This window comes from Pelodiscus sinensis, chromosome 9 (assembly GCF_052426305.1).
Source record: "Pelodiscus sinensis isolate ZL-2025 chromosome 9, ASM5242630v1, whole genome shotgun sequence".
Taxonomy (NCBI): Eukaryota; Metazoa; Chordata; order Testudines; family Trionychidae; genus Pelodiscus; species Pelodiscus sinensis.
In genome coordinates, this window is record NC_143060.1 from 85,739 (window position 1) to 102,764 (window position 17,026).

At 50.1% G+C, this 17,026-nt stretch overlaps 1 protein-coding gene across 4 annotated transcripts in view; it reads right to left on the bottom strand.

Annotated features, from left to right (window-relative positions):
- Window positions 1–17,026, bottom strand: part of PIF1 (PIF1 5'-to-3' DNA helicase) — a 70,262-nt gene that overhangs the window by 12,552 nt on the left and 40,684 nt on the right. For 3 of the 4 annotated variants that reach the window (XM_075914606.2, XM_075914605.2, XM_075914604.2), the window contains exon 10: window positions 3,030–3,175. In XM_075914606.2, the coding sequence (XP_075770721.2) occupies window positions 3,030–3,175 (146 nt within the window). Of the gene's footprint in view, window positions 1–2,114; window positions 2,394–3,029; window positions 3,176–17,026 lie in introns of those variants that run through there. The other variant, XM_075914607.2, reaches the window with a different exon arrangement.

The window sequence follows — 17,026 nt, forward strand, 5'->3', positions numbered from 1 at the left end:
AGTGACCCGGGCAGCACAACCCAATCCTCCCTCTGAGGGAAGTGTGGCAGGGCCTTCTTCCACTGGGGCTGGGAAAGAGCCTCTGCTCAGCTCGGTAGCCAAGCCCTAACTTAGTTTGGAGCACCTCTTCTTATACCCCCCAGCCCAGACTTCCTGTTTCCTGGGGGCGGGGCTGAGTAGTTCTGGTACCACCCACCAAGGAGTTTTTGTGGGAGTTTCCTCCTCTGAGTCAGCGGGAGGCCATGCTGACTCACTACAATGCCCCAGAGACTTCAAGGAGAGTAACCTAACCAAAAGCCCAGGTGGGATATCAAATGACCATCAGCAGCCATTGCCTAGCAAGGGAGCTACAGTTCAGTAACTCACCTGCATGAGGTCACAGAAGGGGAATTGCTCAGCCTTGCCTGGGAACTCCAGACATACTTGGACGTGTATTACACAAGCACATGGACTAAGAAGTATAGAACCAAACACAGCAGGCCCATGTTTCACCTTTCTCCTGCCCCCACCTATGTGGCAAGCAAGAAGGACAGTGAGAAGACAACTGAAGATTCTAATTGATGAGGAAGCCTCAGGTTTATGGGACAAAACTGAATATTAAAGACTGTGGTATCCAGTGGGATGAGAAAAGCTGCTTGATCTGGATATTGTCTGGTTTAATACAGCTGAAAGTCTAAACTACATGCTTACATTTTATTTTCCTTTGGTAGCTGACTTTTTGCCTACTGCTTCTATTCACTGAAAATCTATCTTTTGTAGTTAATACATTTGTTTAACTTTGCCAGTGAGTTTGCCTGAATAGTCTGGTAATTGCTCAGCTATTGATATCTGGTGCATATCCACCTTCCATTGGCAAAGTGGTGAATCAATAAGTTTGCACTGCTCATCCTGAGCAGTGCAAGATGGTATGTTTCTAAGGTACAAAGCTAGGAGCTAGAGGGGAATTGGTTGGTGCCTTTGTGTGAGTCATGAGTGGCTCTGGGAGCATGCATGCACGCACTCTAGTTGGATGTGAGTACAATTGCATGTGGAGCTCAAGTGATAACACAAGGAGGGGCTTGCTGTTAGTCAGCAGCAAGTCATTGTGAGTCAGTCCAGACTGCAAAGTTAGGGGCCAAATGGTCCCAGAGTCCCAGGCTGCACCCTATCACAAAGTCTATCCTAAATAAAGGAAAATTAGGTGTCTTACCTGGAACTGGAGATTCTTTTATATGTATGGTCCTATCTGTATTCCATTAAGGGTTTTATGAATGTGCGTGTAGCAAGTGCTTTTGAAAGTAGTGCAATTTGGTGGTTTGTGCATACTCCCTGCATTGCCTCGTGGCAGGCTGCTGGTGTCTCCCAGTTCCTTCTCCACTGCAGACCTATTGGATCTGCGGCAGAGGGGAAGGAGAGTGGGCAGTGTAGTACAGGCAGAGATTCTTTGAGATGTATGGTCTCTAATTACAAATAAGTAACTTTGTTTTCTTCTTTAAGAGTACATCTATACAGCAGTGTTATTTTGGAATGACTGACGTTATTCTGAAATAACTGCTTACAGTGTAGATGCAGACTATGTTATTTTGACAATATCAAAATAATGTTGAGCTGGAGGACTTCTTACTCTGACTCCTATGCCCCTCATGTTACGAGGAGTAAGGGAAGTCAGAGGAAGAGGACTTCCTGCTGTGTAGCTAGAGCTGAAATAAGCAATTTTGACTTAAGCTACGCAATTGGCGTATTTCAGCTTTAGCCCTGCGGCGTAGACATGCCCTAAGTGATGGCCCCTACTGTATTCCATCAAGGGTGATTAATAATCAGTACATATGTAAAAGAAGGGTGCAAGGAGGGTCTTTAAAAAGGAACAATTTAAACTAGAAAATGTAAAAACAAAAAATAGCTTTTTCGCAATTGTTTTGCAAAGTGCATCACAAGGACAAGGGGATAGGAGACGCTCCAACTCTGACCATGAAGCAGTGAGAAAGAACTAGAGATGCTGGTGGCCAACCACACCCTTTAATTGCTGCATGGCAATGCAGTTCCATACGCTGATCACCAAACTGTATTACTTTCAAAAACTCCAGCTTTGGGCACATGAGCATAATCCACAGTGGAAAACAGAACAGACTGTCACAAAGAAGAATATGTGTTTACTTCAGTTAACATACAAGTAGTCAACAGGGTCCTCAAGACAACAGGGGGAAGACACAACAGGAAACAGAACAATTTGGATTTTATCTTCTTCATCACTGGACTCCATGTTTCTTCCTATTGCTTGAATAAAGTGTATTTTGAAGAATAACCCTCAGAAAAATCCACATCAGAGGTTCACTGAACTTTTAATGAAAGCAGCAGAAAACTCCCAAGGTAACGCTTTCACCTAAGATAGCAAAGACACCAGCATCTTTGTGCCTCTGTGAGAGACAATGACCAAGGAAAGGTTAATTACCATCTTGCTGAAAAACTGAGAAAGGCCATCTTAAACAGAGCCTTAAACTAAAGTTTGCTAGATAGAAATTTTAGACTTTTAGAGCACGTTTTTACTTTTGTTTTTACCTATTTCTAACTCTCTCATATTTGAAGTCACTTCATCTTCTTTAGATAATTAGCTTATTTTATTTTTAGCCTAAACCAATCCAGTGCTCAGTTTTAAACTGAACCATTTAGTAACTGTTAAACGTTGACTGTGCTGTACCCAAATACATGCCAACAGAGTTAAAAAGAAAGGTGGTTTCACTCCAAGACACCAGGTAATGTATTCAGGCCTGTTCGCTGCTGCTCCAGAACTCTAAATGGTAGTACCCCTTGAGCCAATATACCTTAACTGAGGCAAAGGAAGGAAAATGAGGCAGTTTTCCTTCCTCCATATCACCAGCAATGCAAGCATCCTTAGGCAACCCTGCCCCCAAAATCTCTACTTCCTCCAACCTATATAGCTGTCATCATGGGGCTACCCTCTCCTGCTACTGCCATTGGCACAGGCACCTAAGGTCACGCAGGTAAAGGGAAATACTTTTTGTGGCAGTCAGTCTCTCTAGAAAAGCACTAACCTGGCTCTTGTGGATGGATATGGCCCATGCCAATTTTAGAGGCAACTGTTGACGACTCAGATAAATTCCAGCAGGACCTTTGAAGACCCATCGCTCCAGCCTGATGATCTCTGCGACCCCACAAAGAAATCTCACACGGGGTAGTCCTGAGACACAGAGGAGACTAGGTCAGAACAAGGAATGTCCCTCTGACACCAGAAGTCCCTGGAAGCAGCTGCCAAAGTTTGCCCTTTTCTCTTTCCTATCCCTTCCCAACTCTTCTATGGGCTTTTGGGCATTTTTAAAAATAAATACAGGCAGTCCCCGGGTTACGTACAAGATAGGGACTGTAGGTTTGTTCTTAAGTTGACTCTGTATGTAAGTCGGAACTGGTACATATCGTAGGGGAAACTCTAGCCAACCATTTCTCCAGAGCTCAGTTTTATTCTCCCACACCTCACTTCCCTCAGTCCTTTATTCTCAAGCTGAGATGTCTGCTGAGAAAAGCCGCTCCGCGTCTCCCTGGTCTGCTGGGGGGGGGGGGGGGGGGCGGGGGGCGGGGCGCTAGCTTCGCGTTTTCTTGGTCTGCTGGGGGGAAGCAGCTAGTGCGGGGTTGCCTCACCCCGTTTGTAAGTAGGGATCCGATGTAAGTCGGATCCATGTAACCCGGGGACTGCCTGTAAATAAAAAACAGTTCTGCTGCTCCTCTAATACAGTATTCTAGCTCGAGTAAAATGACCCTGTAAAGCAGTGGTGGGCAACTTGCGGCTCAGACAGGGGCTCAGACATTTAGAGGGGGGTATAGTCCCCATGAATTTTGTACTGGGGTCTACTCACTCTAGCCCCAGATAGAGCTTTTAACTGCAACAGAGCCAGAGCTTGATCAGTGACAAATTCAGAGGCTAAGAGCAGCATACCTTTTGCTGCAGGGGGTTTGTTTATAAATAGAGGCAGGATGATTAAGATAACAAAAGGCTTTTCATTAATATGAACTAAAGATCATTAGATGATCTTGAAAACATTGGCACTCGGGTTAAAAGACAGGAAATAAAGGGAGGGCTAACAGGGTTGTTTTGTTTTTTGTTTTGCCAGAGTGTAGAGGCAGTGTTTAAGGGGGCTGGATACACTTACTATTCTGTACACTTCTTTAAACTAAAACTGAAAGCACCTAATTTTTAAAAAGGCACATAAAAAAATTAGCTCGCAGAGTAAAAAGAGGATGCAGGCAGAAGCAGAGGAAGGCTATCCAGATTATTGCATCCATCATAGCATATATGCTACGTGTATGTGTGCATTCGGAGCTCCTATGTGCATATGGGTATGTGTACACTTCAGCGTTTTTCCAGAAAAACGTTTTTTTTTCCCAGAAAAACTAGCCTAGCATCCACACTGCTATTGTGTTCTTTTGACAGAGGAAGAAGCCTTTTTCTGAAAAAGCTCTTTTGGAAAAAGGCGTGTGTGGATGCAGAAGAGGGATTTCTTTTGAAAGAAGAGGCCTCCGGGAAATAACACAGGTGCCCTGGTGGCAACTTCGTCTATACTAATCACAACTTAAATGCGAGATCGTGTCCAATGTGGGTGCTATCTTTTGAAAAAGCACATTGCTTTTTTTCTTGTGCTTTGGTGGGTGGACGCTCTTTCAAAATAAGCTTTTCCAGAAGATCTCTTCTGGAAAAGCTTCTTCTGAAATAAACTTGCAGTCTAGACATAGCCTGTGTGCATCCGGAGCTCCCGAAGCAGAAGGAAACGTGAATCCCATAGTTGGAACACTCCTTCCAGATGTCATGGTATCCCCTTGCACTGGCAATACTTCTCTGGGGGAGGGAACTTGAGTTATTAGGAAGAGACAGGTGTTAAAGGGGAGATTAAGAGAGAGGGGTTCTGGAAGGCAAATTTAGGCTGCTAGGTAAGAAATTTAAGTCCTGGAGCCCCCATGGTAGCATTCGCTGAAACACTTCCAGTTCCACCCACAGGGTCAGGTACACAGGCAGACTTGCTAGATTTTATGTGTTGATAGGATAACAGCGTAGGAAAGAAGGGTTTAGATTTACCAGGTACTGGGGAAACCTCTTGAGGTCCCTTCCAGTTCTACTATTCTATGATTCTAAGTGAAGTGTTAAAATATAATTAGAAAGGCAATAAAATAAATAAATAAATATTAAAGGATTCAGTGGATATAATGTACTTAATATTTCCAGAAAGCCTGACACCGGGTACCAAAAAATACCTAACAAAATATTGGTACTCGTCAGGAAAGGGGTAGGTAAGAAAATAAATATATTGCCTTTATAAATCCAGGTGTCAGAGTGGGGGTGTCACTGGTCCCTGCACCTCCATCCGCAGTCAGATGTGACTCTCAACCAGCAATTAGAACAGAAGGTTTACTTGTTGACAGGGAAACCACATAGCACAGACTTGTTACAGGAATCAGGAGCTGTCATAGAATCATAGAATAATAGGACTGGAAGGGACCTCAAGAGGTCATCGAGTCCAGCCCCCCGCCCTCAAGGCAGGACCAAGCTCCGTCTACACCATCCCTGACAGATGTCTATCTAACCTGTTCTTAAATATCTCCAGAGAGGGAGATTCCACCACCTCCCTTGGCAATTTATTCCAATATTTGACCACCCTGACAGTTAGGAATTTTTTCCTAATGTCCAATCTAAACCTCCCCTGCTGCACTTTAAGCCCATTACTCCTTGTCCTGACCTCAGAAACCAAGAGGAACTGGACACAGTACTCCAGCTGAGGCCTAACTAGTGCAGAGTAGAGCGGCAGAATGACTTCATGAGTTTTGCTTACAACACACCTGTTGATACAACCTAGAATCATATTTGCTTTTTTGGCAACAGCATCACACTGTTGACTCATATTCAACTTGTGGTCCACTATGACCCCTAGATCCCTTTCCGCCATGCTCCTTCCTAGACAGTCGCTTCCCATTCTCTATGTGTGAAACTGATTGTTCCTTCCTAAGTGGAGCACTTTGCATTTCTCTTTATTAAACCTCATCCTGTTTACCTCTGACCATTTCTCTAACTTGCTAAGGTCATTTTGAATTATGTCCCTATCCTCCAAAGAAGTTGCAACCCCACCCAGTTTGGTATCATCTGCAAACTTAATAAGCGTACTCTCTATCCCAATATCTACATCATTGATGAAGATATTGAACAGTACGGGTCCCAAAACAGACCCTTGAGGAACTCCACTTGTTATCCCTTTCCAGCAGGATTTAGAACAGTTAATAACAACTCTCTGACTATGGTTATCCAGCCAATTATGCACCCACCTTATCGTGGCCCTATCTAAGTTATATTTACCTAGTTTATCAATAAGAATATCATGCGAGACCGTATCAAATGCCTTACTAAAGTCTAGGTATATGACATCCACCGCTTCTCCCTTATCCACAAGGCTCGTTATCCTATCAAAGAAAGCTATCAGTTTAGTTTGGCATGACTTGTTCTTCACAAACCCATGCTGGCTATTCCCTATCACTTTATTACCTTCCAAGTGTTTGCATACGATTTCCTTAATTACCTGCTCCATTATCTTCCCTGGGACAGACGTTAAACTGACCGGTCTGTAGTTTCCTGGGTTGTTCTTATTCCCCTTTTTATAGATGGGCACAATATTTGCCCTTTTCCAGTCTTCTGGAGGGTTAGCCAGCAGCCTGGGAACTGAGGGGTTAACCTTAAGTCAGGTAGATTCAGCCAATAGGAATGTAGGTAGGAATTTCAAACTGGGAGAAAGGAATTTTTTATTTTTCCCTCCTTTGTCCTGGGCAGTTTCTCTCCAGCTACTGAGGGAGTCAGACAGAACGTCTCCCTCCAAGAACAGACTCTTCATTCTTCTGTAAGTAGGGTAAAGTTTAGATAAATCCGTTAGGTTTTATTGTTTTATGGCTTGGGAAATGGGATCTGATGTCTGTATATTAAAAACACTTTTTGCTCTCTTTTGTACCTGAGTTCCTGGCCCATGGTGGGTTTCTCCTCCATGAGTATATTACTTTGTCACTTTTCCATCTAGTCATTATGCTTGCAACAGGAATATTGTACTGATAATAAAAGTTCTTTATCTTTTCTTTACCTGGCATTGGTTAATTTGTGTGTCCTGATTTGTACTTTAGGGGTGAGGTTTCCCAAGTGATCTCTCCCCTGATTTTCTTATCAGGACTTGGGTAGTGGCAGTGGAGTTTTTATCCCCAAAATCTAGGTTAAGATTTTGGGCGGAAGTTTTTACCAAAGCCTGGAAAGAAGGTTTTGGGGTACTTTTGCAGGCCCCCACTTCTGTATTTATCATGCCAGAGTGGGGAAGGAGCCTTGACAGGAGCATTCAGTGCAATCCATCTTGGGGATAAAGAGGCCCAGTGCCAGGGCTCTGGGCCCTTGAAAGCGAGATTCCCTCCTCCCTAAGCCAGCAGAAAACTAAACTCACACACCCAGCAACTGGTCTCAGCCCTCTAGGCAGCCCACCTACTCCTTTCTTCTGCTTCCCAGGTCCAAGGTGTTATCTGCTGTTACCTGGTCCTCAGGACGTCTGGGTATGTCTACACTACAAAGTTAATTTGAACTAACAGACGTTAGTTCCAATTAACTTTGATAGGCGCTACACATACAAACCGCTAGTTCGAACTTAATTCGAACTACCGGAGCGCTTAATTCGAACTAGGTAAATCTCATTCTACAAGGACTAACGCCTAGTTCGAATTAAGGGCTGTGTAGCCACTTAATTCGAACTAGTGGGAGGCTAGCCCTCCCGAGCTTGCCCTGGTGGCCACTCTGGGCACCACCAGGGAAACTCTTCTGCCCCCCTCCCAGCACCGGAGCCCTTAAAGGGACACGGTCTGGCTACGGTGCCCGTGCCAGGTGCAAGCCTGCCAGCACCCAGCCAGCAGACCCTGCACCTGGCACATCATGAGCCAGCCACCCGCTGCCACCCAGCCCACCACCTCTTCCCGGGACCAGGCTGGCATCTCCCAGGAGCCTGCCTGGGGCCACAAGAGGCGGGCGCCCGCATGGTCTAGTGCGGACATCATGGACCTCATCCACGACGTTCGCACTAGGCACAGGAAAGTGGCCATCTAGGGCAGGATAGCTGCCAGCCTGGCCACCCAGGAGCAGGTTTGCATGAAAATCAGGGTGGTCCAGTGAGACCCCCGACCCTGAGCTTAGAACATACGAATGGCCGTACTGGGTCAGACTAAAGGTCCATCTAGCTCAGTAGCCTGTCTGCCAACAGCGGCCAACCCTAGGTACCCTGGAGGAGATGGACCTAAGACAATGACCAAGCCATTTGTCTCGTGCCATCCATCTCCAGCCGTCGACAAACAGAGGCCAGGGACACCATTTCTACCCCCTAGCTAATACCACTCCATGGATCCAACCTCCATGAATTTATCTAACTTCTCTTTAAACTCTGTTCTAGTTCTAGCCTTCACAGCCTCCTGCAGCAAGGAGTTCCACAGGCTGACTATTTGCTTTGCGAAGAAGAACTTTCTTTTATTAGTTTGAAGCCTGCTACCCATTCATTTAATTTGGTGTCCTCTAGTCCTTCTATTATGGGAACTAATGAAGAACTTTTCTTTATGCACCCTCTCCACACCACTCATGCTTTTAGAGACCTCTATCATATCCCCCCTCAGTATCCTCTTTTCTAAGTTGAAAAGTCCCAGTCTCTTTAGCCTCTCTTCATATGGGACCTGTTCCAAACCCCTGATCATGTTAGTTGCCCTTTTCAGAACCCTTTCCAAGGCCAAAATATCTTTTCTGGGGTGAGGAGATCACATCTGTACACAGTACTGAAGATATGGGGATTGATACTTCCCTTCCTCCTGGCTTCCCCCTTCCAGCTCCCTCCTCCCAGGTTTTCCCCTCCCCTCTCCCACCCTCTCTCTTCCCCCTCCCACCTCCTTTTCCCAGTCTCCCCCAGTTTTGTTCAATAAAGTTTCTATTTTTGAACACACATGTCCTTTATTTTGTACATCAGGAAGGGGGGCTAGGGAGGGGTAAGTGGAAGGAGGTGAGGGAGGAATGGGGTACGAGCCCCCGATGGAGAGAACTGGGGTGGCTCTGCGGGCTCCCTGGGGTGGAAGCTCTCCTGCAGCCCCCCGATTGACCCCTCCCCCCCAGATGGCAGCCTGCGGCAAGTGCAGCCGGGCTGATGGCAGAGTGCTGTGATGTGCCGAGTGTGGGCATTCAGGTCACTCCAAACCAGGACTGCTTTGCTGTCCCTCATTGAGTTAGACAAGCGAGCGGGGAACCCCTGAGAAAAGAACGGTTACTTACCTGTAACTGTTGTTCTTCGAGATGTGTTGCTCATGTCCATTCCAAGTTGGTGTGCGCGCCGCGTGCAAACACGTCTTCCGGAGCATTTTCCCTAGCGGTACCCGTAGCGCCGGCGGGGCGCTCCCTGGAGTGGCGTCGCCACGGCGGGGCATAAGTACCCCTGCCGGCACTGCCCCACCTCAGATCCTTCTTGCTGGATATTCTGACGAAGGGGAGGTAGAGTGGGAGTCGAATAGACATGAGCAACACATCTCGAAGAACAACATTTACAGGTAAGTAACAGTTCTTTTCTTCGAGTGGTTGCTCATGTCCATTCGAAGTAGGTGACTACTAAGCTAACCCCAAGGAGGAGGGGTCGGAACAGTCATAGCACCGCAGTCATAAAGGAAGGTGAACAATAACAGATTTATTTGAACAAATAAACAGTGACAAGTCACCAACCAGAACAAGATAACCAGATCTATATATTTACAAATTTACACCACAGATTCAAGGACTGCAGAGCCCACCCTTGCATCCTCCCTGGCCTGTTGAGGTAGCGCTTAATGTGTTGTAAATGTGTGGAGGGAAGACCAGGTGGCTGCCCTGCAAATTTCTGTGATCGGTACTTGGGCACCAAAGGCTACCGAGGACGCCTGCGCCCTGGTAGAATGTGCCTTCACCCTGGGTGGGGTTTTACCAGCCAGTTAATAACACTCTGCTATACATTGCACCACCCATCTTGATAACCTTTGTGTAGAAATAGGTGAAACTTTTCCCTTTCCCCCAAATGTAAAAAACAACTGTTGGGATTTACGGAAGGGCTTGGTTCGGTCGATATAAAAGGCTAGCGCTCGCTTGGCATCCAGGGAGTATAGAACACGCTCCTTAGGGGGATGCATGAGGTTTAGGGAAGAACACCGGTAAATAAATCTCCTGAGATAGGTGGTTTTCCCTTTTCACCTTCGAGAGGAAGGTTGGATGAGACCATAGCCTCACGTTATCATGTGAAAAAACAAGGTAGGGCGGCTCTATAGTCAGCGCCCTTAACTCTGATACCCTTCTAGCAGACGTAATGGCTACTATGAAAGCAACCTTCAATGAAAGGTGCTTCAGTGAGCAGGTAGCCAAAGGCTCGAAAGGAGGGGACATAAGCCTGTGAAGAACCAGGTTGAGGTTCCATTCCGCGTATGGAACCTTCACCGAGGGGTACAGTTTCTCCAAACCAGTAAGAAACCTTTTAACCACCTGGTTAGAAAAAAGAGAGGCTCCTGCCGTACCGACATGGAAGGCGGAGAGAGATGCCACATGGACTTTAATAGAAGAAAAGGACAGGCCAGAAGAACAGAGTTGAAAGAGATAGTCGAGAATAGCTGGAACAGGGGCCGAGGACGGTTGTACTCCTCTCCGGGACGCCCAAGACGAGAAGCGCCGCCACTTGGCTGCGTACGACCGTCTGGTAGAGGGCTTCCTGCTGCTAAGGAGCACTATCTGTACCTGTCAGGGACATTCCTTTTCTGGTTGGTTCAACCACGGATAAACCAGGCCGTCAGGTGAAGAGACCTGAGATCCGGGTGAACCATTATCCCTCCGTCCCAAGGTTGGGTTAGCAGGTCCCGAACTGGAGGGAGTGCTATGGGGTCTTGGGTCAGCATGTCCACCAGGATGGGGAACCAGAACTGCCTAGGCCACCTGGGGGCTATGAGGATGATCGAGGACCTGAAAGTTCTCGCTCTGGTCAATACCCTGGAAATTAGTGGGAATGAGGGAAAAGCATAAAGGACGCCCTTTGGCCACGTGGTCGTTAGAGCGTCTCCCTTGGAAAATTTCCCCAGCCCCAGCAGGGAACAGTAGTTCCTGCATTTCGTATTGCGTGCCGAGGCAAACAGGTCTAGGTGGGGATAGCCCCACCTGTGGAAAACTTGGCTGAGGACAGAGTCCTTGAGCGACCACTCGTGGGCTCCAAAGGATCTGCTCAGTGTGTCTGCAAGTAGGTTCTTGCACCCGGGGAGGTACTCCGCCTGAGGCGTGATGTCGTGTGTGACACAGATGCCATAGAAGCAGGGCCTCTTGCATAGGGATGGCGAACGTGCCCCACCCTGCTTGTTGAGGTAGAAAACCGCTACAGTGTTGTCCATATGTACCAGGATGGAGCGGTGGGAGAGCCTCGGCAGGAATGCTTCGCAGGCCCTCCTCACTGCCTGCAATTCCCGGACGTTGATGTGCAGGGACCGTTCGGAAGGGGACCAGAGGCCCTGAGTTCTGTGGCACCCGAGGTGTGCACCCCATCCTAGGTTGGACGCATCGGTGACCAGAGTCAGCGAGGGGGGAGGGGCGTTGAAGGGAACCCCGCTGCGCACCACGGATTCCTGGGTCCACCAGAGTAGGGAGTCCAGAATGTCCGGGGGCACTGATACTATGGAGTCCCATAGACCCTTGGACTGGCAGAAGGCCTTCGCCAACCATGCCTGCAGGGGTCTCATCCTCATCCTGGCATGTCGCACCGTGTAAGTGCAAGCCGCCATATGGCCCAGGAGCCTGGAGCAGACTCGAGGAGTCGTGATGGGGGACCGGATTAGTTCAGAGATCAGCTCCACTATGGAGAGGAACCTGCTGTGGGGCAGAAACGCTCTTGCCACCTTCGCATTGAGGAGGGCTCCCACAAATTCTATGCTTCAGGGATGACTTCTCAACATTTATCAATAGCCCTAACCTTAAGAAGAGAGCTCTTACGAGTGATACGTGAGCTTCTACCTGCTCGTACGAGCGACCTCGGATTAACCAATCGTCGAGATGAGCGGTACACGTGTACCGCTCGATTGCGCAGAAAGGCAGCAACCACAGCCATACATTTTGTGAATACCCTTGGTGCAGTACATAACCCAAAGGGGAGTACCGTAAACTGAAAATGGTAACGGCCCACCATAAACTGGAGGAACCTCCTGTGACCGGGCCTGATAGCCACATGGAAATAGGCGTCCTTTAGATCGACAGTCGTGTACCAGTCGCAGCACTGGGATGACCGAGGCTAAAGTCACCGTTCTGAACTTGTGTTTTACCACAGCCTTGTTTAAGAACCGAAGGTCCAGGATAGGACGGACCCCCCCACTTTTGGTTTTGGGACAACAAAATAACGGGAGTAAAACCCCTTGCCCTGCAGATGCGGGGGAACCCTTTCTATTGCTCCCTTTTCGAAGAGCGCCCCCACTTCCTGAAACAGGATGAGTTCGTGAGGGGTGTCCCTTATTAGGGACAGGGTAGGGGGTTTTGAAGGCGGTGGGCCCAGGAACGGGATAGAATAGCCCAAATGTACAATGTTCAGGACCCAGGCATCTGATGTTATTCGGGCCCATGCCTGGGCAAAACGGGAAAGCCGGGCCCCGAACGGGGGACCAGGATGGCAGACTGGTACAGGACTCTCTAGTGCCATATCAAAATTGAGGCTTGCCCTGATTGGAAGGGCCGTGGGGCCCTGCCCACTAGGGATCTGACCTGGGACAACGACGTCGACCCCTACGCCCTTGAGGGTGCGCGGCTGCCCAGGAACCTCCACCGGAGGCCCAGAAGCGGCGCCTCCAGAAATCCCTACGGGGAAGCTGGGGCTGCGCTCTACCCTGTTGCCTAAACGGCAGTTGTCACCGCTGCGTGGCTGGCGTATGTATGCCTAAGGACTTCAGAGTTGACCTAGTGTCCTTTAGGGTATGGAGTCTGGAATCTGTGTGCTCCGAGAACAAGGCCTTCCCTTCAAAGGGCAAGTCCTGGATGGTATGCTGGACGTCCGCGGGGATCCCCGAGACGTGGAGCCACGCTCCACGGCGCATAACGACACCCGTTGCCATGGTGCGGGCTGCTGAGTCCACGGTGTCCAAAGCCGCTTGGAGGGCAGTTCGTGTGATGACTTTACCCTTGGAAGCCATAGCTGCAAACTCCTGGCGGTCCTCCATCAGGAGTCGGTCTTTAAATTTTTCGACCGCCTGCCAGGTGTTGAAAGCGTACCTGCTCGGCATCGCCTGTTGGTTAGCGATACGGAGATGCAGAGCACCCGTAGCGTACACCTTGCGGCCCAACAAGTCCAGCTTCTTAGGTTCCCTTGCCTTCGGTGAAGGCCCGGACTGGGGAAGCCTTTTCTTTTGGGCCGCGGCTTGCATGACCAATGATCCCAGGATGGGTTGGGAGTAAAGAAAGTCGTGACCCGACTGCGGGACGAAATAACGCCTTTCCACCCCTTTTTGAGTAGGAGTCAAAGTTGCTGGCATTTGCCACAGGGCATTAGTAATTTTTGAAACCGTTTTGTTGAGCGGTAGAGTGAACCGTGCAGGGGTGTCCTCAGTGAGGATGTCTACCATCGGGTCGGTATCCTCGATTATGGGCTCAACCAGAACAGCCAGGTTGGAAGCCATGCGCCTCAGGAGGTCCTGGTGTGCTCTGGTATCCATTGATGGCAGCCCGGGTGCTGGGTCTGCCAGTGCTTCATCGGGGGAGGACGATGACGACTCCTGGACCAACAGGGGGGCCGTCGCGGCCAGTTGCGGGGCCGGTTGGGTGGCCTGAGCTTCCGGAGGGGCTGTTTCCGGTACCGGTGGTTGCGGTGCCACAGGGTCTTGTTGCGGCACTCGAAGGGGGGAGGGGGGGCGCCCTAGACAGGGATGCCGAGGGACAGGAAGGGTGCCCTGAGGCCTCTGACCCCATAGACTGTGGTGGTTGTCCCTGCCACTGATGATAGGCCCAGGCAGTCCAAAAAGGCCACTGCAGATGAGGGGGCCACATCTGCTGGTTTTGGTCCCTTTTGTGCCTGGATCTGGATCTGTGCGTGGAAGACGCTCCCGACGACCCTGATTGCACCGACACCGCGTCCGAGTCCAAAGAGTAAGGATTCCGGCCAAGGGGGAGCCGATGAGGAGTGTAGCGCAAACTTAGCCATCGACTCCAGTTTGCCCGCAAGCGCACGGCATGGACGTGTCGTCTGCGGTGCCGGGGGACCCAGATCCGGTGCGGCGAACTCCGATGGCACAGACAACTGTGGCACCAGGGTGCCCAGGCCCGGTGCTGGCTGCCCCGTCAGAAGCTGCGGTACCGGGGTACCCAAGGCCGGAGCCGTTTGCGGCGTTATTTGCGGCACCGAGGTGCTCAGGCTCGGTACCATGTGCCCTATTTGCGGCACCGAGGTGCTCAGGCTCGGTGCCGTGTGCGCCATTTGTGGCACCGGGGTGCCTAGACCCGGTGCCGGCTGCGTCGCCAGCAACTGTGGCACCAAGGTGCTCAGGCTCAGTACCGGTTGCGATGCCTGGAGTAGTGGAGCCGGGGTGCCCAAGTCTGGTACCGGGAGTGCCGTGTACAGCTGCGGAGCCGGGGTGCCCAGGCCCGGTGCCGTTTGCGCCACCTGAAGCTGCGGCACCGGGGTGCCCAGGCCCGGTGCCGGTTGCGTGGCCAGCAGGTATGGCACCGAGGTGCTCAGGCTCGATGCCGACCGAGTCGTGTCCGACTGGAGTGGTACTGGGGTGCCCAGGCCCGGTACCGGGGTAGGCCACTGGGTCGATGCTGGTGCCGATGACGGCATGGAGATGGACGTCGACTGGGAGGCCACATAGCCCTGGGAATATGGCACCGGTACGGCCAAGCAGGGCTCTGGCAACTTGGAAAGCAATGATGTGTCATGGCTCGAAGCTCCCTGGAAATGAAGACCCGGCGTTGTAAAGGGGGCCGTAGTAGTAGTGGGAGCCGACCGCACCGGGGTTGGTCCCGACGCATACGCCACTGTAGCATGCAGAGTTTGGTCATGCAAGGGCGACGGCGGTGCCCTGCGGGCTTGCACCATGGGTGACCTCGACCCGTCCGAGTCAACTGACGACGGTGGGGAGGTCGTAAGGCTGATTAGGTCCTGTGCCGCTTCAAAGGTGTCCGACGTAGACGGGCGATGAGAGGGCAGGCGGCCAGGGCTTGCTAGACTCCCTCGGTGCCGACGGTGCACCGGGGGGGAGACGCGTACCGGTGACCTGCTGGTGCGGTGTCCAGCAGACGTCGGCTTCTTGGACGGGGACCTGCCCCGGGACTTCTTCACCTTCTTAGATGGTGGAGAGTGAGACCGGTGCCGGGATCTTGACGCCGACGTCCGGGGCTGGTGTACGGCCTCGTGCGTGGAGGCCGGTGTGCTGTGCACCGCAGGCTGGTCCGGCGGTGCCGGTTGAAGCGCCGTCTCCATGAGGAGAAGCTTCAAGCGGGAAACTCTGTCTTTTCTCGTACGAGGCTTGAAAGACTTGCAGATTTTGCAGGCAATTGCCAAATGAGCCTCACCCAGACACTTAAGGCAGCTGTCGTGTGGGTCGCCCCTGGGCATAAACTTCCCGCAGTCAGCGCACGTTTTAAAGCCTTGCAGCCCTGGCATTCCTTACCCCCAAGGGGGGGGAAGGAACAAAAAACAAAAAACCTAACTAACTACACAACTATTTACAAAGTGAGAAATGGGAACCATTAACCTATCTAAGCCTAACAGCTATAGAGAGAGAGAGACACACTCCAACGACCGACACGGCGGTAAGAAGGAACTGAGGTGGGGCAGCGCCGGCAGGGGTATTTATGCTCCGCCATGGTGGCGCCACTCCAGGGGGGGCCCCGCCGGTGCTACGGGTACCGCTAGGGAAAACGCTCCGGAAGACGTGGTGCACGCGGCGCGCACACCTACTTCGAATGGACATGAGCAAGCACTCGAAGAAGAACTGTCTGTTTGGGGTGGGGGTTGGGTCCCTTTAAGCACAGCCCTCGGCTAGCCTGAGACAGCAGCTCCACGCTCTAAGTCCTAATCTGATGCCCTGCTGGCACTGCTTCCGGCCATCCTTAACCTCGGTTCAGGGTCCACTCAATGTGGACATGCTAGTTTGAATTAGCAAAATGCTAATTCGAACTAGTTTTCAGATCTAGATGCACTAGTTCGAATTAGCTTAGCTCGAATTAACTAATTCGAATTAAGTTAGTTCGAATTAGTGCTGTAGTGTAGATGTACCCTCAGAGATTGACATATATCCAGAGTGAGTCATGCACAGCCTTCTCCTCCTCCTCATCCAAATAGTGTTGCCCAGGGAAACTGAGGCACACACACAAACAGAGTTACTACAGAACAGCACAGGACAGTAGAATCACATACAACACAGCAAAGCAAACAGAGTGAATGCACAGCTGTCCGCTAGTGGTACATTATGTAGGAAAGCCGCTGTTCGGCCATTGCATGTGTGGAGTGAGCCTTGATAATCTGTGCTTGCTGTTTTCCATGAAGTTCATAAGCTGTGTATTTGAAGCTTGCAATCCATTTGGAAATATGTTGGTCCAGTCCCCATAAGGGAACAGCCATCTCGGTGCAATAGATGAAGAGTCTGTCTGACTTCCTGGTCTCTTTGGTTCTAAGTAGACCACGAAGGCTTATCTTGCATCTAGTGTATGCAAGATGGATTCTCTCAAGGAGGTATGAGGTTTAGGAAAATACGAGGGTAAGTATATAGGTTCATTTAGGTGGAAGTCTGCTATGACCTTGGAGAGAAATTTGGAATGAGGCCTGAATATGATCTTATCATTAATAAAAGTAGTGAATGGTGGTTCAGCCATGAGGGCTGCAATTTCACCCACTTGTCTGCAGATGTTATTGCCACTATCAATGCCCCTTTCATGGACAAGTATTGTGGTAAAGCAGTGGCCTGTGGTTTAAAGGATGGCCTGTGGTTTAAAGGATGGCCTGGTGAGCATGTCAAGAACAAGGTTTAAAGA